General features: G+C 48.2%; 7 protein-coding genes across 7 annotated transcripts; 5 read left to right on the top strand and 2 right to left on the bottom strand.

Annotated features, from left to right (window-relative positions):
• Positions 1-741: 741 nt before the first annotated feature.
• Positions 742-2,206, top strand: L228DRAFT_257886 (hypothetical protein). The gene is made up of 4 exons (XM_018334024.1): positions 742-1,174; positions 1,275-1,326; positions 1,440-1,623; positions 1,748-2,206. Exons 1-4 carry the CDS (start codon positions 1,033-1,035, stop codon positions 1,895-1,897), a joined length of 528 nt encoding a protein of 175 aa, XP_018192004.1. The 5' UTR covers positions 742-1,032; the 3' UTR covers positions 1,898-2,206.
• Positions 2,207-2,748: 542 nt separating this feature from the next.
• L228DRAFT_257885 (FAD dependent oxidoreductase) lies at positions 2,749-4,827 on the top strand. The gene is made up of 3 exons (XM_018334023.1): positions 2,749-3,199; positions 3,354-4,397; positions 4,553-4,827. Exons 1-3 carry the CDS (start codon positions 2,944-2,946, stop codon positions 4,699-4,701), a joined length of 1,449 nt encoding a protein of 482 aa, XP_018192003.1. The 5' UTR covers positions 2,749-2,943; the 3' UTR covers positions 4,702-4,827.
• A 331-nt stretch (positions 4,828-5,158) lies between these two features.
• Positions 5,159-8,255, top strand: L228DRAFT_279648 (RNA-binding domain-containing protein). Its single transcript, XM_018335704.1, has 2 exons — positions 5,159-5,772; positions 5,923-8,255. The coding sequence occupies exons 1-2, from the start codon at positions 5,305-5,307 to the stop codon at positions 7,945-7,947; spliced, it is 2,493 nt and encodes an 830-aa protein (XP_018192002.1). The 5' UTR covers positions 5,159-5,304; the 3' UTR covers positions 7,948-8,255.
• A 62-nt stretch (positions 8,256-8,317) lies between these two features.
• L228DRAFT_242923 (hypothetical protein) lies at positions 8,318-9,347 on the top strand. The gene has a single exon (XM_018331562.1). The coding sequence runs from the start codon at positions 8,657-8,659 to the stop codon at positions 8,984-8,986; it is 330 nt and encodes a 109-aa protein (XP_018192001.1). The 5' UTR covers positions 8,318-8,656; the 3' UTR covers positions 8,987-9,347.
• A 4,661-nt stretch (positions 9,348-14,008) lies between these two features.
• Positions 14,009-14,897, bottom strand: L228DRAFT_12622 (putative progesterone binding protein). Its single transcript, XM_018329051.1, has 6 exons — positions 14,821-14,897; positions 14,619-14,741; positions 14,508-14,541; positions 14,357-14,414; positions 14,103-14,276; positions 14,009-14,045 (listed from the first exon to the last, which is right to left on the bottom strand). Exons 2-5 carry the CDS (start codon positions 14,735-14,737, stop codon positions 14,104-14,106), a joined length of 384 nt encoding a protein of 127 aa, XP_018192000.1. The 5' UTR covers positions 14,738-14,741; positions 14,821-14,897; the 3' UTR covers positions 14,009-14,045; position 14,103.
• A 928-nt stretch (positions 14,898-15,825) lies between these two features.
• Positions 15,826-17,873, bottom strand: L228DRAFT_279646 (arginase, variant; the record flags this gene model as incomplete). Its single annotated transcript, XM_018335703.1, has 8 exons — positions 15,826-16,189; positions 16,426-16,691; positions 16,778-16,799; positions 16,854-16,877; positions 16,970-17,123; positions 17,187-17,293; positions 17,366-17,462; positions 17,595-17,873. The coding sequence occupies 8 exons, from the start codon at positions 17,871-17,873 to the stop codon at positions 15,978-15,980; spliced, it is 1,161 nt and encodes a 386-aa protein (XP_018191999.1). The 3' UTR covers positions 15,826-15,977.
• Positions 17,874-19,265: 1,392 nt separating this feature from the next.
• On the top strand, positions 19,266-20,937 carry L228DRAFT_12590 (hypothetical protein). Its single transcript, XM_018329046.1, has 2 exons — positions 19,266-19,353; positions 19,448-20,937. Exon 2 carries the CDS (start codon positions 19,480-19,482, stop codon positions 20,767-20,769), a length of 1,290 nt encoding a protein of 429 aa, XP_018191998.1. The 5' UTR covers positions 19,266-19,353; positions 19,448-19,479; the 3' UTR covers positions 20,770-20,937.
• Positions 20,938-21,178: the final 241 nt, after the last annotated feature.

Below are 21,178 nucleotides of genomic sequence, written 5' to 3'. Positions count from 1 at the left end.
GAAGGGGAAAGTGAGGAGGGGGCTTGGTGCGAGTTGGCAGGAGTTGTTCGCTAAACTCAATTAAGTGGGTTGCCGTCTCGTGACCCCCATGCTTACGTGTGGGAGAAGCCCAAATACCCCGGATTAGCAGGGGGGGCGGGGTACATTAGCGCATAGTTTATGAGGGCAGATGATGATGGTGTTAGCAAGTGGTGAGATACTTCGGATGCCGGCTAAACTGTTTATCGCATTCAGGTACAGCTCCATTTCAGTATCAAGCCATTGTTATGTTAAGGACTCGTAGCCAAACATGTCCAGGAAACGCAGCAGACGAATCTCTTGGACCTTTTGAGAGGTATAGGTGCGACACTGTTCAAGCGATCCTTTACTTCGCTCTTGAGTATGAGTACTTATCTACCTAGCCCAGCTTTGTTTGGGCGCGCAACACCAGCAGTATCCCTTGGGTGGTCTCGCTACCTTTCGTACTTGGAACGGCTTCGCACGCCAATTGCCTCATTGAGGATATGGTCACTGGACCTTCTGACCACTATTTTCGCGCCAGTCCTGTGTCGGGGCTCCCGGAAACCGTAGGAGAAATGCAACGTGAGAGGAAAAAGGAAAAAGGCAAAATGAGCGGGCGAGCGTGATGAGCAGCCAGTAGTAGTCAAAGGAGCCAGTCCAATCCGTCCATTCATCATCCTATCAATTCAATGTGCGCTTGACCCTGCTTTGCCTTTCTTCCCCCGCCTGGTCGGATCAGCAAGCAAAATCCCCGTTGCTTCCCCCCTTCCCGTATGTGCTGCCCCTCTTCTTGTTCGCCAGTCAGTACATGACTATCTACTTACGTCCTACCTAACCCTCGTGTCGGTCTGCGTGGCTCTCCCCACATCACCTCATTCCAGCTTCTCCCAGTCTAGATCTTCCATCCATCAGTTCATCTACGCTATCCAAGCTTGCTTCTACTATTCGTGTCATTGATCTTGATACAAAAGCTCACAAACATCTCTCCTCTTGTAAAGGCTTCCATTATCTATCAATCCATATACAATCACCATGTCTGCAGATACAACAGCACCTCTTAGTAAGGTCGACTCGGCCGTTGCTGGCTTGTCTACTTCCCCACCCAAGGAGGGCAAGAAGACTCATCGTCGGACATCTAGCAGTACGACAGGAATTCACAACATCAACGATCTTGGTAAGCATCGTTTCCTCTAAATTGATGCTGAAATGGCTCAATACATCCCAGCCCTTCCTGGATCAGTTTAATCGGAATCCAACAGCTGACATCAAACCAGAAAAGGAGAAGACGCCAATAGAAATTGCCATCGAGACGCAAAAGCTGAATTGGTAAGTAATAGTGCCTACTTCCCAGCCTTTCAATTGATTGTCTACCCTTTGGGATGATTTCTTCCACAAGACAAGACGAATCGTTGGGCTGACTGCTCTTGTTCTATGTGCAGGAAGCTCAACACGTCACCGGCACTCCTCGATGACAAGGACACCCTAAAGAAGTTCCTTGTTACGCCGCCTGTCAAGCGAATTGACCTCCACTTCCCTCTCGGCCTGCATGTAACGGCTCGGAATATGAAAGGAGTCACAATCGATGACGCATTACATGTCATCTACAAGCATTTTAAGAAGCGGGTAAGCATTGGCCAGCATCCCTTTTTTCTCCATCCTATCACCCCGCTTGAGAATGGAATCCTGTTCTGGCCCAAATTGTAATTTAATAAGATCTCTATATGCTAATGCAGTCTCGTCCATTCAGGCTGACGACGAGTTCGACAACCCTATCCTGGCAGGATTCGAGTGGGATCCGGAAGAATCGTGGACAAGTTTGATCGTACATCAGAAGAAAGAAGGTGCGCCAGTTAGCACGAAGAAGTCAAAGAAGGAGAAGAAACTTGCCGATGAGTAGTCTCCTCGGACTGGTTGGCCACCCGAAGTAATGACTTGAGAGACCTTGATATGGCCGATTCGTTGCTTTGGGGTCTTTTACGACTCCTCAGATTACGGCGTCTAGCGGAGTGACCGACGTTGCCGAACCTTTTTGTCTTCTTTAGTGTTTATTCAAGGGAAGCTATGTTTTGCTTGTTTACCGTTTCCTACCTATTATCTTCTCTCGCAGACATGACTGCTATTTAGCATAAGTACGCTCTTTTTCCTCCAATTCAAGATACTATCGAGATTGCGCAACTCGGGCGGCAAGCGTTTGAGAACTTCCATGTTTGCCACATTCTGAGAGGAATTTTTGCTCGTGAACATATATGATGATTTGCAAAATATTCTCGTAAAGGATCGCCGTGATTGCAGTCGAACAAGCCAATTACCCATCTCAGTGGGCAAGAGCATCAGGTAGCTCCCCTCGCTGAGACACCCTTTCCATTTCGGGTAAGTCGACGCGAGTCAATGCTATCGCGCGGCACCTTATCGCCATGCGGGACGGTAGTGGGGCTTCTATATAGCCCTGCTTATGGTAAAAGGGAAACAGAACAACAACATAAATCCAGCTGTCTGCTTCCTAAACACCATATAACTAACGGATTTGAAAGAAGACTCTTATATATGAAACTGCAGTAATACTGGGCGAAACCGACTACCACGCTCTTTCTCGACACCTACAATTGCACTAGGTCCCACGTCCAGCTACTGTCGTTACGAAGTGGGGGAGTGCCAAGACATAGCTCCGAATTTCTATCCATTTCAACCTTATTCTCTTTCAAATTTTCTCAACAACTCAGTACTGATTATTTCTCTAAATTTGAGTCTTTGGATTTTTTTTTTTTTTTTAGATGCTCCTGTCATTCTTATTTTCTTGTACATCTGATATTCTCTTTATTCCTCTTTGTTTATAATATGCGATCTGATTTGACAAATTCGAGGAAATAGTTCGCCCCACTGTCATTATCTAACAATTAATTCCAAAAAGCAAAGAAGAATTGAAAACTTAAAACCAGGACGGAAATGGACAGGCGCGCCTCGATTCCCCCGGGTCTTCCACGCTCAAACCCTACCACGGCATACTGGCAAGACCCACCAGATGAGCATATCTCTAACGTACGCTCTACACCAGAAATTCCGCAGACTGCGGATGTAATAATTATCGGCTCAGGAATTACTGGCGCATGCGTGGCATACAACATTCTCCAGAAAAGCCCAAATATGAGGGTCGTCATGCTTGAAGCGAGGGAAGCAGTTAGCGGTGCAACAGGGCGAAATGGTATGTTTTTATATCGACCTTTTACTTTTGGTTGGAATATTACATAAATTTCCTCTTTACCATTTCCGGATATTCATTTCTTTTTTTTTTTTGAACCGAGTTTGCCATTATCCCAAGCATAGCCTTGATGACTGTGAGTAATGACCATGAGTAGGAGGACATACCAAGACCGCAAGCTATCGCAGCTTTCTAGGAAATTGCCATGCTCTCGGTGTCCAAGAAGCCATCAAGATTGCACGTCTCGAGTATAATAATATGAAAGCAGTCCATGCATTTGCTCGACAAAACAACATTAACTGTGACCTGCAATCCGTGGACACAGTAGACGTCATCCTAAATGAGCAGGAATGGCAAAATGGCATTGCCGCAGTTGAAGCCATGCGCAAGGTTATGAACCCTGGCGAAGGAGCCGCAAACTATAGACTGCACGACGCAGAGGCGGCTCAGAAACAATTCCTTATACCCGATGCAGTAGGCGCAATTACCTACGAAGCTGGAAGTCTGAGCGCCTACAAACTCGTGGCAGGGATATTGAAGCTCTGTCTGCAGAAAGGTCTCAACTTGCAGACAAACACTCCTGTAACTGCGATTGAACCTTTCAGTGGTATGCTAAATGGCAACACAGCAAGGTCGAATGGGATTGACGGTGCCAAACACGATTATAATACAAAGAAATGGACAGCTACAACTGCTCGTGGCAAGATATCCGCACCCAAGCTCGTCTTAGCTACCAACGGTTATTCCGCACACTTATATCCGGCTCTACAGGGAATCATTGTACCACTCAAAGGCCAAGTGACTGCACAGCGGCCAGGGAGCAAACTCCCTCCCGGGGCTCTCCCAACCACTTATTCATTCATCTACCAAGACGGATTCGAATACATGATTCCGCGCCCTCTTGGATCCAAGTTTGCTGGGGATACAGTGATCGGCGGCGGTCTGACCAAAGCCCCAGAACAGGGATTGTATCAATGGGGCAATGCAGATGATACAACTCTTGACCCAGATATTTCAGAGTACTTGCAAGATTGCCTGGTCAATTTCTTCGGCAGGAACAATTGGGGCGAAGATAATCCAGAAGGACGTGTTCGTAAGGAGTGGACGGGCATTATGGGATATAGTGCAGATGGACATCCGCTGGTAGGGAAAGTTCCTGGCGAAGAAGGATTGTATTTGTCGGCGAGCTTTCAAGGGCATGGTAAGTTTTGATTTTCTTTTCAATTTTGGTCCCTTCCTTTTTCGCCCCGTCTTCTGTTGAATATTCGCCTACCGTGCACTTCCTCTGTAAGACTCAAGCAGATTGAGAAACGCTCTAAGATATTATATTCCTGAGTACAGCTAACAATTTTCTAGGTATGGTGTTGTGTTTCATGTGTGCCAGAGCACTGACCGAAATGATCCTCAATAATGATGGAGAGCGAGAGATTCTCGACTCTTGGTTCCCCGAAGCTTTCCGCATAACGAAAGACCGACTGGAGAAGGAATTTGAAGGATTTGTTTGAGCATAATGGCATACATTCGGCCGAGGTAGACCTCGGCCGTTGAGCGGAAGCATATTCATTGTAGTTTCAGCATGAACAAGCAAAGCAGGAGGCATTGGTTGGCATCAATATGCTAGAGGAGCGACCATATTTGTTTTTCCTAGTCAACTATTGACAAAGTAGTAAATATGTTCAACATTCAGTGATTTTCAACGGTTGATATCTACTGCCTTTTAAACAGAATCATGGGAAACTTTTCCCACTTGCTACAAGATCTACTCCGGTAACAGTTGAGTGTTTACAGTCGCGGTTCATCTGATAAGATCCAGATGCACCTAATCTAATCTAACATTAGTATCAAGCGCGAGCGGCGTCTGTGGTTCACCCCACAACAAAAGGCTGGGCTCACTATTGGTCGGCGGTCAGACCCCGACTTCCGAACTTTGAACTTTTTTGTTTCAAGCCGTCGGAGCCAAGTCTTGGACGCTGTAAACTTTAACATTTACAGCACCATTGAACTTCGCACCATCGTGCTCTACACAAATTTCCTTTTGCCTATCTGAGGCAGGTTTATTCCCTTCCTATCTTCTAGGGAGTTTATACGGATCGGGAAAAAAAGGGACTATGGCTCCGGGACGCAAGCGTCAGCGGCTCTCGACTGACGGCGATGCCGTGGTCACTGCTGCTGTTCAGGACCAAGAGAATAAAGCCTCACAGGAAAAGGTCCAGAATCAAGCGGATAAAGCGTCCTCGGTGCAGAAGCATGAGGCAGAGAAGCAGCACGATGACACACACAACAACATTCCGGCACGGCGAACGCTCTTCGTTCGGTCGCTCCCTCCCAGCACAACCAACGAAAGCCTCATGGAATTTTTCTCACAATCGTTTCCGCTAAAGCATGCGACTGTTGTGGCGGATCAGCAGACGAAAAAATGCAAGGGATACGGATTCGTGACGTTTGCGGACGGCGAGGATGCGCAGCGGGCTATAGAAGAGTTCGACGGCCAAGAATTTGGAGAAAAGGCAGACAAGAAGAAGATACGGGTGGAGATTGCATTGCCAAGACACCGTGACGAGGGACACTCTGCAAAGGTATGGTTTACCATTTGGTTCATGGCCATTGTTTCGGGAGATTATTGCATTATCCCAGGTTATCCATGCAAAGAGAAGAAACGCAGGATATAATGGAAAATTGCGAATTCAGAGAATTGACAGTATGCTAATTGAGAATTGATTCGGCAGGACCCCGCTATGGCTGCGTTGCTCAAAGCCAAAGAGGAACGTGAGAAGCAAAAGGCTTCCCAACAACACCAACCTCCCCCTAAGCTCATTGTGCGAAACCTACCCTGGAGCATCAAAGAGCCTGAGCAGCTGGCCATGTTGTTCCGGAGTTACGGAAAAGTCAATTCTGCTACAGTTCCGAAGAAGGGTCCGGGTCTTCTTGCCGGATTCGGATTCGTTATGCTACGCGGCCGGAAAAATGCCGAAAAGGCACTCCAGGGCGTGAATGGAAAGGAAGTCGACGGGCGAACACTTGCCGTTGACTGGGCAGTCGATAGAGACTCATGGGAGAAACAGCAGCAGCAGGAAGAGCAGACCGAAGAAAAGGCGGATGAAGAGGATGGAAATGAATCAGATGCTACCGGAGTCAGCGGCAGCGAGGACGAGGCGGAAGGCGAAGAAGAGGAACATGGAGAAGTCTCTTCCATGGCTAGCGAAGAAGCTGATTCAGACTCTGACGAGGATGTCCTCTCTTCAGAGGCCGAGGGAAGTGAAGACGAGGAGACCGAGATGTCCAAGGAACCCCAGCAGCCCGAAAAGGAAGAGGACCATTCGTGCACCTTATTCGTCCGCAATGTACCCTACACAATTACCGACGAAGATCTCTACGAGCATTTCCGCCAATTCGGCCCTGTTCGGTACGCCCGCATCGTCATGGATCATGTCATGGAGCGGCCTAAGGGAACAGGATTCGTGTGTTTCTATCGCAAAGAAGACGGGGACACTTGTCTCCGACAAGCGCCTGCGCATGTTTCTCCTACATCTACCTATGGCAGCGGCGCCGGCGACAAGAAGTCTGGTGGCAAGAACGAAAAGGAGCTCCATCTCACCAAACCCTCTGTTCTCCAAGACGAAACCGTCGATTCCACGGGCCAGTACACGCTCGAGGGACGCGTGCTTCAACTCTCCCGCGCCGTGAACCGGAACGAAGCGACTCGTCTTGCGGACGAGGGCAAAGCGCAGCGTCTCGAGCGCGACAGGCGCGACAAGCGCTGCCTCTATCTCCTTTCTGAAGGAACCATCCCGCGCGAGTCACCGCTCTATCAACAGCTATCTCAAAACGAAGTCAAGCTGCGCGAGGCCAGCGCTAAGCAGCGCAAGACACTCATCGAAAAGAATCCTACTCTGCACATGAGCTTGACCCGATTGGCCGTTCGTAACGTCCCCCGCAGCGTCACATCCAAAGATCTCAAGCAGCTTGCGCGCGAGGCCATTGTCGGCTTCGCCACTGACGTCAAGTCCGGACTCCGCGCCCCCTTGAGCAGAGAAGAGCTCGAGCGCGGCGGCGAAGAGATGGCACAAGCCGAAAAAGACCGCAAGGCCAAGGGCAAAGGTGTCGTCAAGCAAGCCAAGATTGTATTCGAAGGCGCAGAAGGCGGCAAGGTCTCGGAAGAGAGTGGCGCGGGACGCAGCCGCGGTTACGGCTTCATAGAGTATTACTCCCACCGCCACGCCCTCATGGGTCTGCGCTGGCTTAATTGCCACGCTATCGATTACCAGACCAAGGACACGTCCGCAAAGAGCAAGAAGAAGATGACAAAGGACGAACTCTTCGATAAGAAGAAGCGCTTGATTGTCGAGTTTGCAATTGAAAATGCACAAGTCGTGAAGAGACGAAAGGATAAAGAGTTCAAGGCCCGTGAGCGCGCTCATGATATCAAGTCTAAGAAGGACTCTGGAGATGTTGGTGATTCAGAGGATGTCCCGTCGAGGAGTCCTGCTCGTGGAGGTCGTCCCGGCGGCCGTGGTACTGCTGGTGGTGGTGCTGCCGCCGGCAAGTACAACAGTGGCAAAGGCATGAAGAGAAAGCACGACGACGTTGAAGACAATGGCGGTAGAAATGGGGCGAAAAAGGCGAAGAATGGACCTGGTGCTAATGCTGCTGCTGCCGGGGAAGACGAAGAAAAGCAGAAGTTGGCAAAGCGGACAAGCATTATCCAGAAGAAGCGCATGCTGAGACGCGCAAAGAAGAAGGGCAAGGCTTGAATTTAGTATCATTTACTACTTTTCTCCTTTTTTTGTCTATTTTTGCCTCTGTTTCCTCTCTCTCTATCTTTTCCCGCCCCTTTCCCTCCTTGTCTCTTTTTAAATCCTCTCGCTATCATCTCACTAGCATCATCACCCCCTTGAAGAAAAGCATTCGGCTGGTTCTGTTCCTCCTGTTGAATATCTACTGTCTCTCCGACAGTGCTTCTGCCTCGGTGTACGTCATATGATATATCTACATAAAAGTATTTGCATGGTTTTTTCCGGCGTTTGTTGTTATCTCTGTCGTTTACTATTTATCTACTCTCTTTATTTATTTGATATTGTTTTTATTTTATTAAATTTTATCTTTTTCTTATTTTAAATCTCATAATATTTTTATATATGTTTTCCGAGTACCATTGTTATATACAAGTGAATCCTCAGTATTATTATTACGTCTTTCTAGGATTTTTTCTTTCCGCTCGTCGTTACTTACATTATCCCGTCACCATTATCGTTATCGTCACCATCATCGTCATTATAGTTGTCATGAAATTCGTCAGAAAAGTCACCCATATGTCGTCTCAAGAATCGAAATAGGGTTGCACCGCACCCAGAGCGAGCAGCAGCAAAGACTAAACACCCAACACTCCAGAGTCGAGACTTGATACTCGAGACTAGACTCTGCATAGCGGGCGGCAGTCCTTAGCTCTACCATATGTGCGATATGGATGATATAGATGATACGGACGATATGGACGATATGGCATGGCATGCGTACCGAAACAACCGGGACTGGGGACGGATAATTGGTGCGGATAGTATTCAGCCAGACCGTGCGTTTGTGTATATCCGTATCAGTATCCGTATCCGTCTATCTGTGTATCAGCCAGACAGACAGACAGACAGACAGCCAGACAAACAGCCAGCTGGACGGACAGACCGCACTTTCAGCCCGAAACAGTTTATGCATTTCAGCCAGCGGCGGCGGGACGGCGGGACGGCGCGCGGGCGGAGACGGATAGACGGGCCGAACCTCCCATTCTACGACATCTAAGTCTACAAGTCTACGAGGCTACGGGTCTACGAGTTCAACATGGCTACGGGTTCTACGAGTCTACGAGGCGACAAGGCTATGAGACAATAAGACCGACTACGACTACGACCGATTTAAGTGCCAGGAATAAGCTGCTAGATGCACCTCTCGCATATAAGCTATACGCTATAGGCTGAAGACGGTATACGACAAGACAAGGGCACTACGCCCTGAATCGTTACAGCCTACAGATTACAGCCCACGCCACAGTCTACAGACTAGAGATTACAGACTATAGACTACAGACTACTACAATATACAGAATATACTCAATACGGCAACGTCTTTTTGAGATATGGCAAATGAAGCATAGCGTCCAGCGTCCAAAATCCAGCGTCCAATGCCCAGCATCAAACATCAAACATCATCCCTGACATGCACGCAATACGCAACACGCAGCACGTATTGGGCATGACACAGTACGCACTACGCAGTACGCAGTATGCCCGACGCCTCATTGCCTTGTTGCCCCGTTGCCTTTCTACTCTGATAGGCTTGAACGCACAATAAACGAATAACGGAATAGACTAATTGACGTACAGGACGTAAAAAAAGAAGTGTCTAGACTCGCAACTCGCAACTCGCACACACTCGGCTGTCTAGAGTTCTGAGTTTCTGTGCCAGGATTGCCCAAAAAAAGAAACCAAAGAACGGAATGAAATTGCAAAACAGCAAGGGAGTTGCAAGCCTGCAAGGAAATTCCAGTAAAGCTAGAAGGACTACAGAGCTAACGGAGCTAGAGAGTCCTAGATCAACACTACGGACTAGACGGAATGACAGGCAGACGGACGAAAGAGCCTAAAGAGAACGACCTGCAGCAAGGTATCAAGGTTGTCATATTGTCATATTACGCTGGCTGAGTCCGGAGCCGGGAGTCGAGTCGTGGACGTATGGCCCTGGTGTCCAGGATACAATACACAAGACACAGGACACAGGATACAGGACACCGCCCCCGGGGGGAGTGTGGGTGGATGTGAGTGTGGATATTGGTGTTGGTGTGGGCGGTTTGGGCGGTTTGGGGGTTGAATGATGCAGGGCGTAGGACGTAGGACGCAGTATGAAGGATGAAGGATGAAGGATGGAGTATAGAGGCAAAAGATGGAGGCAAAAAAGGGTCATGCCTTCACAAAGGATATCCCGGGAATCTTCGAATCTGGCAAATCCGGGATGAATCCCGGGCCAATCCGCGAATCCGGGGTTTAGCCATCCAACTAACAAAACATCCCACGCTCCACGCGGTTGTAAAACGACAAGGTGGCGGTTGTTTTATTTGTCTAAAAAAGAGAGAGAGAAGAAGGTGGGGTGGGTATAGTGGTGTGTGGGTGTGTGTGGCCGCGAATTGCGAATTGACCGAGTCATCGACAGTAGGACATCAATAGCACCAAATTCGCGCCGTACACTGATAGACCTCGAATTGGATTGGGCGGAAGAATATCATTGACATTATACCCTTTTTAGGAACTCTATAAAAAACGGGAATTCTATGAAGAAATGCGGGAATGCTGATTGGTTTCAGCTTTCTACGGACACTAACTGTCGTTGCTGCAATATCTAGCTAGTCTTGCAGGATTGAAACGAGGCAACCAGATGCCTTTTTTTTTTCCACGAGGCAAACGGGAGCACAGCATCTGCGGATTCTGCAAGTCCTGCGAGTCCTGCAAGTTGCAAGTTATAAGTTGCTAGTTGTATGCAAGCCAAGACCGGCCCCGTCCCCGGAATATTGATCCGCTCGAGTCGTAGATCTTCGTTTCTATCGTCATGATATGGGGCATGGGACACACACCTGGGGTTTCGCGCTTGAATGTGGCCGTTACCTATTCTTTATGGCAGTATATGCGTACTGTAAATTGTAAAAATTGCGTTTATTTTGATACAGTATTCTAAAGGCACATGGAATCAAAAATGTCAAAGTGTACATGGCAGCTTCATTTTTTGTCATTGGTCTCATTCACTAGATTTGCATGTAAACTTACCTGAGAGCATGTCAATTGTTGCGTCGTAAAATTGTGATACTGTAGTCATGTAGTCAATTCTTTTAATCAAGGATGGCACACCACCGGAACATCTCGAAGAGCCATGCGTTTGGGGTTGAACAAGGCGTCATTCCGGGGTTAAATCATGATCCTCTGGATCTGCGGGCTGTCGGCTTGCTGCAGAATTTTTGCTATCATCATTCATCCCGCGTCCTGGATTTCGAATCTTCTGCAGGCTGCAACTTTCCGTGATACCTGTTGATTGTTGATGGCTTTTTGTTTCTTTTGATCAGCTTCACCGATACCCTTGACTGTTGACGGACGGCGTCCTTTCTATCTTTGGTTGTGAGGCTGTGAGGCTGTCGAGTCTAAGAAAAAAGATTGTTGCGTCCGTGTCGTAGATTGAAAGAGGAAATGATTGTGACTGGAATGCTGGTTCCTTGTCCGTGAGGGCTTCACTTGCTCTCCCCTCCGTGTATAAATATGAGGCAAGTTCGCCGCTGGATAGAATTAAGTCTCTACCAGCATTGTCAATCAAAGCTTGAAGCCCTTGAAATTACTTCAATTCGAAGCTCCTGAAACTCTTCATCCATCCAGCCAAGTCAATTGATCTTTTGATCTTGTTCTCGGGCCATTCACATTCCGCTTTGCCAGCTTCGATTCTTACCTGCCAGGAGGACGCTTCAAAGGTATGTCAGTACTTACTCGCCATTCAATTGATATTCAATTCCCGCTATCGGCCACGCTGTGATCTTTGCAACAATTTCCTTTCTCCTTACCTTCCTACGAAACGTTAGTTTCTTTCCCTTGAAGTAAATACCGGATACACTTACCCATCCGCGTCACTCTCATTTTCCAGCTTCGCCTGCACGTCACGCTTCCCAGTTCTCCACCATCGTTTTGTGCATCAAAAGCCTCCTCAATTCTTTTCCTTGTCCTCTACTTTCTCACATCCGTACACGATTTTTCAATTTCATTCCCAAGACTAGCAATATCCCATATTCAAACCACAAAACACAGGAGGAAAGAAAACACAATCAAAAGAAGGAAAAAGCATCGATTGAGGGAGCTCAAGCTAATGCGTATAAAATCAGTTTCCGGCATAAACAGCCAAACAACAAAGAAACCAAAAACATCATCCAGGTCAATTCGACAACTGTCCAGATACCAAAATGTGCAGCTTCGAGCTCATCCACTTTCGCTGCGGTCACAATGTCCACCATCTTGTTGGATACTGTCACTTTGCCCGAAACGATTCCATTCACCAATGCTACCAGGTGAAATCGCTCAGACGGGAATGGTGCAGCTCGGACCTATGTGGTGCATGCACTGCTGCGACGCAGGCGATCTCTTCGATGGCGCTTTCTGCGATGGCGAATAAGCATAAAGGTAGCAAGTAGGTGCGTTATACCCTTTTCTCGTTCCAAAGATTGAGTCAGGTAATGGCCTTGTCCATACACGCCAGTCGGCCAGGGAGAGTTGCTGTCTCATCCAGTCACATGCTTGCATAACACCCTCTCCAAGTCATCGAGAGAACCCAGCCCATCACGCTAACCACGTTGAGGCAGATGATCCATCATGCCCATGTCTGGCCATTATGATCTTGCGCGGGTCTCATGTTTGTACCAATTCACTCCAACTTTGGCGAGGCATCTGGACGTCAAAGGTTGTTCTCAACGACTGCATTGGTGACGATTGCTTTGGCCGATATTTTTCAAGGGTTGAATGTTTGATGAGGTTGGTCCAGTTTGGTGGTAGTGTTAAGCAGCAGGGGGTTTAATGTGGCTTGTTGGCGGTCTGGTATCCGGGTGGTATGTGGAAGGTTGCACAGAATAAAATTGTGGTAGATCTGCGAGATCCTGTGATAGAGCGGTTGGGTTACAATCGCTGAATGGAACCGTGGGAAGCCATCGGTCACTTTTTTAACCTGTGAAAGTCTTATTAGCAATGTGATTTTTTTATGATATTGGTCCATTCATTTCCTTTGCTGCCAATTGTATCTTGATGGGAGAGAGCGGTCAGCCATTGTTCGAACCGGCCTGCCGAGCACTGGTCATCCTCGAAACAGGGCCCCATGGTTTCCAAACAAACGGAGACGCATCTCTTAATCATGTAGTTTGATGAGCTATTGGGGTGTTTTCCCCTCGCCCTCCTCATTGTTGTACTCTGGCCATACGTCGTTGTGACTGTGCCAGTCGTACTCCGATTGGCTAGTTGATTCCGCCGGCGCCGGTCATGCAAGCAGATTTCTCCATACGCAGTTGCACGTACAGTGTTTAATTTCCATGCCGATAGCCTTTCAAGCTCTGCGAAATTGGATCAAAAACCGTCCTTTACTGGGAATTGACAAACAAGAAACATAATCTGGACGTCTAGTTGTAGTTATATAGGCAAGAAAAACGCTCGGATCTCAACTTTACAGCACGGATAGGCAAACGTCGACTCTTAGAAAACGCAGCAGTTAAACTTTAATTGACTTTTGCTTACGAAAGTATAATGAGACAAGCGTAATGGGATTACTTGTTAGTTCAATGCGGCTTTCACGGCATCGTATTCGCCAAAGGCTCTTCGTTGGGACCAAAAATTCCCTAGATGATCTACCGTATATGTTAACGAAAACTAGCAGATGATGACTACGCAAGCTTGCAGAAAGGACTAGTTTGCATGCCCAGGTGATATCATGAAATCAAAACGCACCAAGGAAGATCCTTGCCAGGTCGAAATATCATAAAACACAACAAATGAGACTCAATGAAAAAAATGCCCCCAAACTCATTAGCCATCCGCCGTCGCCGCTGCCAGCATCTCCGAGCAAGTCCGTGCAATTATGGTGGGGCACTGGGGTCGACTCCTGTCGTTTCAATGTCGACATTGACCGGGATGTTACCTGCTTTAATCTGCGGCCGTAGTCCACTTCTCGATGCCTTGTGCATCCGTCTGGCGTTTCCGCGCAGTCTCTCGCAGAATGGTTGATGCACGACACGGTCGAGACCGTGCCAGACCGCCAGAGACATGAAGCCACACAGGGTCGACAGCGTTCTAGATGCCTTAATGCTTGCTGTTAACGCAGAGGAAAGTGAAGAGATGACTTCTCTGGGACCCACCTCAAGCTCTGGGCTGTACAACCCCAACGATATTATAACGTTTAGAGAAAAAGGTCATCCAATCGTTGAGGACACCCTGCTCGGTGGAGCCCAGGTCGCTCCAGTCAGACCGAATATCCTCAGGTTTCAGCGACGACAGCGCTAAGGCCCGAGAGGCATCTTTGCCGGCAAATGCTGCAAGAGAAAAGAAAGTCATGTCAGCTTCACCGGCATTTGCAAGGTCTGTTTTGCCATTATAGGAAAGGGCTAATTACCATGATAAGCACCCTTGGGTGCATACGCTGGGTTTCCAGTCACATCAAAGACTTTACCCTGTATAGCGTTAAAAGACGAGATCCCGACAAAGAGCCGTAGCTAGCCTGGGCCAGAGCGCTTCTTGACATGATGTTAGGGCTTGCTCGGTACCTTGATGGCAACATAAGTGGGATATGCGCTCGAACTGCCTATCAGAGGATCAAGTTAGCTTCAATCTAATTCAGTAAAAAGATGAATGTTGCAGAGAGACACAAAAGCTACTTGCCGTCGCATTTAGCTAGATATTCCGTGCTGATCGGATCATCCTTTGGGGGGTTGAGGTTGACAGGCACTTTCGGCTCGAAACGCTTGGGCTCCGGCGCGTGGTCGGATGACGACATGGTACTGAGGAGAAAAGCCAAAGATATAAATAAAAGAGCCGATGAAGATCCCAGGAGAACTTCAGTAACGATCGTAGTGTTACCTTGAGAGGATAATAAGCCGCAGTGAATTGACAGGAAAAATGTCTTCAAAGTAGAGGATTTCAGGGAAGACGTGTTGTTGCTGGCAATGGCGGGGTTAGTAATTGATCCAAGGGAATGTGGGGATTGGTCCAAAGGGAAACGAGGGTCCGCGCGCCAGGTTACAGCGCGCTGGCCGGGGGGTTTTTGATGTGATTGATAAACTCGAGATAGCCTAGTCCGATAATGAAGAGACCTGGCCTTCGACACATGTATACTGTACTGAATCCATCCATGGGCTTCTACACACAAAAGCTGTCACTGAGGAATACAAACAGTCGGTTCACAATAGTCGAAGGTACTGAGCTTTCTTTAGTCAACCTTTGCGGGGAGGTGTAATAATCCCGGGATGACTGTCTGCCGTGTGACGCGCAGGTGCATAAACACGATGACGGTCCGTAGTCCTCCTCCCGGAGATCGAATCGTAGTCGTACGCATCGCAACCTAATTTACAATCTTGTTGAGCAACAACGACAAGGAAAATCTGCTGTTGTTGCAGGGTGAGCGGAGCTGTATAGTGGTATTGGCAAGCCATTGGTTCATCAAGTTCTAAAATAAAGCGCCCAAAATATTCACAGCGTCATCGATTTAGAGCAAAGTCCCGATTTTCCGAGCTGAAAAAATCACTGACAAACCTTCTTTGAGCCAGACTGGGTAATCTTTTCCTTTAAAATTGTGCTGAGAAGCCATGATCAAACGCACAGCCTGCGACATGCATTCAGCATTGTTATTCATAGGGGGTTGCGCATCCCTAGAGTCAGCCTGAAGTTAAATTGGTGGCTGTCATGCTTTGGCTTATTTCTGGAATATCCTCCGAGACCATGACCTCCAGCCGGACTCGCACGCGTGGATTTCAGACATGGTCGGTGATCTGTTCATAAACTGATTCAAACCACCCAAAGCCCAAGCAGGGAATCCGAATTGGATCTCGTTGTATGGCGCAATGTCACAAGGTGAAAAGGGATTTTCCGATGATTTCTGCATTTCTGGCTTACAGATACTGAAGTTCAGTATATTTCTTTATACACTTTTGTCTCCATCCGCAGCGCAAAGACCGGCTCAACTAAACAATGTGCATTATCCTTGGTAGAATTGCTGTAGTGCGCCTAAGGCGTTGGTGTCATGTCGATGCTTTCACTGGCTTCTGTACCATAAGTGTCATCAGAGAGTGAGCCACTTCCGCGGCTGCTAAAACGGTGGTCTCGCCGGCATTGTCATAAGCTGGCGAGACCTCGACAACGTCTGCGCCGATTATGTCTAATCCTTCAAGTCCATCTAGGATGCTTAAAAGCTCTCGAGTAGACCAACCACCGACCTCAGCGGTGCCAGTTGCTACATGATCTTATTAGCTTGGAATCTTACGAGATGAGATCAAGAAAGAAAGATAGGAATCGAATATTTTCGCAACCATAGCAAAAGCCCGCCATCTGAGAATCATACACCCAGAATGCTGTCAAGGGTGAGTGTGCTATGATTTCCTCTGTCCACGAGGCTTTTACCGGCTCATATCGCAATTTTGATAGGAAATGAGGGGGAGGAAAGTTCAATTAAATTCCGAAACTGCTTACCGGGTGCGTATGCGGGATCAAGAACATCAATGTCCACGGTAATGTAAACTTTTGACCCTTCCACCCGGCTCTTTAAACGTTCAATGATTCCATGAACGCCAATTCTATCAATCTCCCTTGCCGTGATTATATCGAAGCCGCAGCGCACGTCATTTTTAAGATCGCGTCTGCTGAAAAGAGGAGCTCTAACGCCGGCATGGACAGAGTTATTATGAATCAACCCTTCTTCATGCGCAATATGAAGGAAAGTCCCGTGATTTACGCCCCTGTATCGTTTTTGTCAGAGTGGCTCTGGAGCGAAACGCGTGATAAAGTCTTGAGACTTGAACAGTGCGGCTGTGGAGTAACTCACGCATAATCGGATATACCGCCTCCTATCATCGTAAGTCAGCCTTTCTGAAGAGAGACGTGATCGAAAGGGAGCTTACCAAGCACATCGGGACGCCAGGTATCTAGATGCAGGTCAGCATTTATTTAGGTGAGAGAGATTGACAAAAGACCCAGTTCTTAATGCTTGAGCATGAATGGATTGGCTATTTCTTACCCAGATGACTGTCGAAATGGATAACACTGACTTTATCCCAATTATCAAACGTCGACCTCAATGCGCTCAAAGTCGTAGTATGATCTCCGCCCAATGTGATGATACGAGGAACGGAAGACTTTTCTGTCGAGTTTGCAGTCCTACCCGAGACGACCTTTATAGAAATATTCTCCTCAGTAACAGGATCCGTAATTCCTTTCCAAGTTTGCTAGGTTACCTTGTGTGCCCTGTCCAACTGCTTGAGTGCATATGTATTGTCCAGAACGGTAAGCGGCACATCACCACAGTCAACGATTTTTGCCCAGTCGAGGAAAGCATTGGAGCCTGTTAGACCCAGCATGTCTTAGATGTGCCATAAAACTATAAGAAGCAACGTAGGAGAGGTTATTAACTGACCAGCATATATGTTATAGCCCGCCTCTGGACTCATCCGATGCGAACCTTGTCGGATGCCGCGGGGTCCAAAACGAGCACCAGGTCTGCCAGTGACGCCCTGTTATTGTAGCCTCAATTATTACATATCTGCTCCGGCAGAGGACCAGCCTGGGGATAAGATAATGGTCCCTTTCTTGCTGTCGTGCGCCACTGCTGCAAATCTGCTATCGACAACAATACTAATACTTACGGTGTCAAATGGGGCTCCAAGAAAGGCAATGTCATATGACTCAATATTTTGCTCCTCAGACAGACAGAATACGTAAGGAAGATTTGCAAATGTTGTCAATCCCTGAAATTTCAAGCCAATATGCAAAGGTGCGTTATCAGACGAAAGCGCCGCTTGTGTATCGGACCCGATCAGACCATTCACACCAGCAATTGGCGGAAAGACTATATTCCGAGCTGATACGCTGAACGCAAATATGGCGATGCTCGCGCAAGATAATGTGAGGCGTTTGAGAGTCATTATAAAATAAACACAAGACAGCGAGAGAGACCAAAACCAGAACAACCAAGAGCACGGTATCAAAATAGAAAAGAAAAGGAGAATACAATTAATTTTGGTCCCTTAAATACAAGGCAAGGATATCAAGCTGGAACTCCTGGAAGTCAGAGACGGGCAGGTCCAAAATATCTATGGTAGCGGCATTGCAGCCGTATTTCAATTGTTTATGGATGCTCTCCGGGAAGTGTACTCCGTAGATTTATCCACTTTGCCGCTGAGTACTCCGTACGCGGTGGAGCAACGAATGACGCCAAAACGCATAGAACTGCCTAATTAAGGTTGCACGCAGGAACGTTTCGGCCCTAGCTATGGCTGTCAGGGTTCGGCTTTTAGCAATGGCCGATCCAGCACCCTGAAACTCTTCAGCATGAGTGATCAGGGCCGACGTCAGAGGGGACATGCCCTGAAATATCGTCAGAAACACCGATAAGTACAAAGCACTGTCATGTTTCTGTGAGTCGATTTGTTTCCATGCTCTGAGCTGTCACGTGATACTGATTAGATTTTGGCCATTTGCGGGGAACCCACGACCCCTGAGCTTGGGCAAGGAAAGCACGGAGAACCCGTATATAGGCTATACTCCGTACTGCGGTTTTGTTCAGGGTTTCTGGAGGCTCGAGTAATGAGAAGGTGCAAGGTAGCAAGTTGGGAGGAGCTTCAAGGAGCTCGCGATGGCTTGAAGGAACAGAATGTGAGCCCTTACCATCATATGAATGTTAATTGCTGCATTGTACAATAACATCCCCAGTTATTGGACGAAAAGACGCAGGTCCGAGATGGATAGTTGAGAATCAAGAGTCGACGTACTCCTAAAGTAGCCACAAGAGGTAGTTGTACTTGTCGCCTCATTAAGGCATATCGGTTAGACATTGAAGACCCACTGAAAATACGGTACCTTGCCGCTCTTCAATGTACCTGTACCTCTCCCCACCACACCATCTCGTTCATCCCTTGTTTGGAAGTACGACAAGCTATCATCCAATCCCCTTGCTCGCCTAAGGCCACGCCAGTCTTTCGCCAAGGAAGGCTCAAAGGTGTTCTCGTCTTCTCCAGACAGCTGCTCTCCAAACAACCCTCCTTTGAGGAATCAACCCGTATCAAATCCCCCAGCTTCTCGAGGGCAAAAGCCACTTTTTGCTCCCTCGCAGTCTCCTAAGCTCTTTCGGCTTTTGGAGACCCCATTGGCGCCGTACCAGGTGCTTACCTCTTCCCCTCTGCTAGGTCTTGCCTAAGCATCCCTCTTGGTGCCCTTGCTTTCCGTTCCACCATTCACACCACGCCATAACCTCCCCATCTTCAAGAGGAGGCGCGAACTGCAATAACAACGCAGCGTCAATTGTCGAGGAGTCCAGCGTGCCTCAAAATCGTTGATTCCGGGGCGCCTTTCTACTGGCCTCTGACCAATCCAGCCCCATCGCTGGCTTCTTCAGGATATCTTCAGGTGAGGTCTTTCATCTGTCATCTGAGTAAATATCTCGTGAGTTATACCAGGCAACATCCGTCTTTGGCTGATCATAATTAACAAATTCAAATAGATTTGAGCTAAACATATACTTCTTGTTCGAATATGGAGCCGTGGCAGTCTTGGACAATTGTCCTTCTGGGAGGAGGAGCCGCTTGGTGGTATTATCAGAATCAAAATGCTGCAAAGGGCAAACAAGCCCGTGCCCAACTTGCCTCTGAACAAAGTCAGCCCAAAACGACCAAACGTCGCGAAGAGAACAAGGCAAAACGTCGGAAGGATGTCGGCAACGAGAATACCGACTTCGGTGGAAGTGATATTGCTGAAGCTCCTTCAGCCACATCCTCTGGAACTGAAGGCGCAAAGAAGAAGAATCGCAAGGCCTCTAAGAAAAATAAGCCTTCTGGCCTTAGCTCGGAAGTGAAGGTGCCCGCTGTTCAGTCTGCTGAAGAGCCTGATACCGCCGATGACGTTGTGAGCAACAAGGAGTTTGCAAAGCAGCTTGCAGGTCTGAAGGCCGGCACTACCTTGTCGCCTGCCGCCCACGGTGGAAATCAAAGATTGTCTGCTGCCTCGTCGACTGCTGGTGCGGATGCCGACGACGACCTTTCCCCTGCGGTCTCGCCTGCTGTTCGTGCTGGTGATGTTTCGGACATGCTTGAAGCTCCGGCTGCTGGCCCCTCTGTTCTTCGCCTGACTGAGTCTACCCAGCCTGCCCGTGCCAAGCCAACTAAGTCACAGCGTGCTGCTGAACCGGTCGAGTCCAAGAAGCAACGCCAGAACAGACGGAAGAACGAAGAATTGAAGCAGATGCGCGAAGAGACAGAGAAACAGCGCCGCGAGCTGATGGAGAAGCAGCGGCGAACTGCCAGAGAGGCAGAAGGACGCCCGGCTAAGAACGGCTTGGGTCCTGCTCAGTCCACCAATGCCTGGAACACAAAGTCGACGGCAAACGTACCGCCGGTCGTTGTCAGCGATGCTCCATTATTGGACACCTTTGAGCATGATGATGGTGCGAGCACCAGCACTAACGAGGGTGCATCCAACAACACCTCGGTCACAACCAATTCGAACGTGTGGGAGCGTGAAGTCCCGTCGGAGGAGGAGCAGATGCGCATGATCAATGAGATAGAGAAGGAATCTGGCTGGAACACCGTTGCCAAAGGACGCAAGGGTAAGAAGGGTCCAGGACAGGCCGGCGAGCAAACGACCGGCAATGAGAGCAGTGATGTGGAGAAGCCTGCCACTGCGAAAATCAGCGCTTCAACAACCCCTTCCGTCAAAACGCCCAATCCTGAGGTGGCCGATATCCAGACCTCCTCTGCTGCCCCTTCGCAAGCTTTCTTCCCTACGTGGAAGCCAAATCCATTGGACTCTGACTGGGCGGTCGCTTAGAAACCTTGCAACACTGCTTGTGCTTTTGACAATTGAACATATTATGCCTTCGAGTTGTGCAGTCAAAGCACTTGTACTACAAAGCACCTCCATTTTAATTGTCACCTAGGTGCGGCCAAGAAAAGGAACTCAGTGATCGTCTGCCTGAGTTACTGGCTATTGCTGATTGTGCTCTGAGAGGCGCTCCTCTGGGTCATGTTTTCGTTTCTCACTAAATCTTCATCGACGTCACTTCGGATGCTCCCTTGCGTTCAGTCTTTATTATTAAATGGCTTTGGCATCTCTCCGCCTATAAGATCAGCGCTTGTACGCGTTGATCTCAACGAGGAATATGCATGATTTGCCAGGGTGCTTCCAATACGCCTTTGTTTTCTTCCTTTTCATGCTTGCAGATAATATACTCTGTACG

Source organism: Xylona heveae, assembly GCF_001619985.1.
Source record: "Xylona heveae TC161 unplaced genomic scaffold L228scaffold_1, whole genome shotgun sequence".
In the NCBI taxonomy this organism is placed as follows: domain Eukaryota; kingdom Fungi; phylum Ascomycota; class Xylonomycetes; order Xylonales; family Xylonaceae; genus Xylona; species Xylona heveae.
This window is presented reverse-complemented; position numbering and strand designations above follow the sequence as displayed.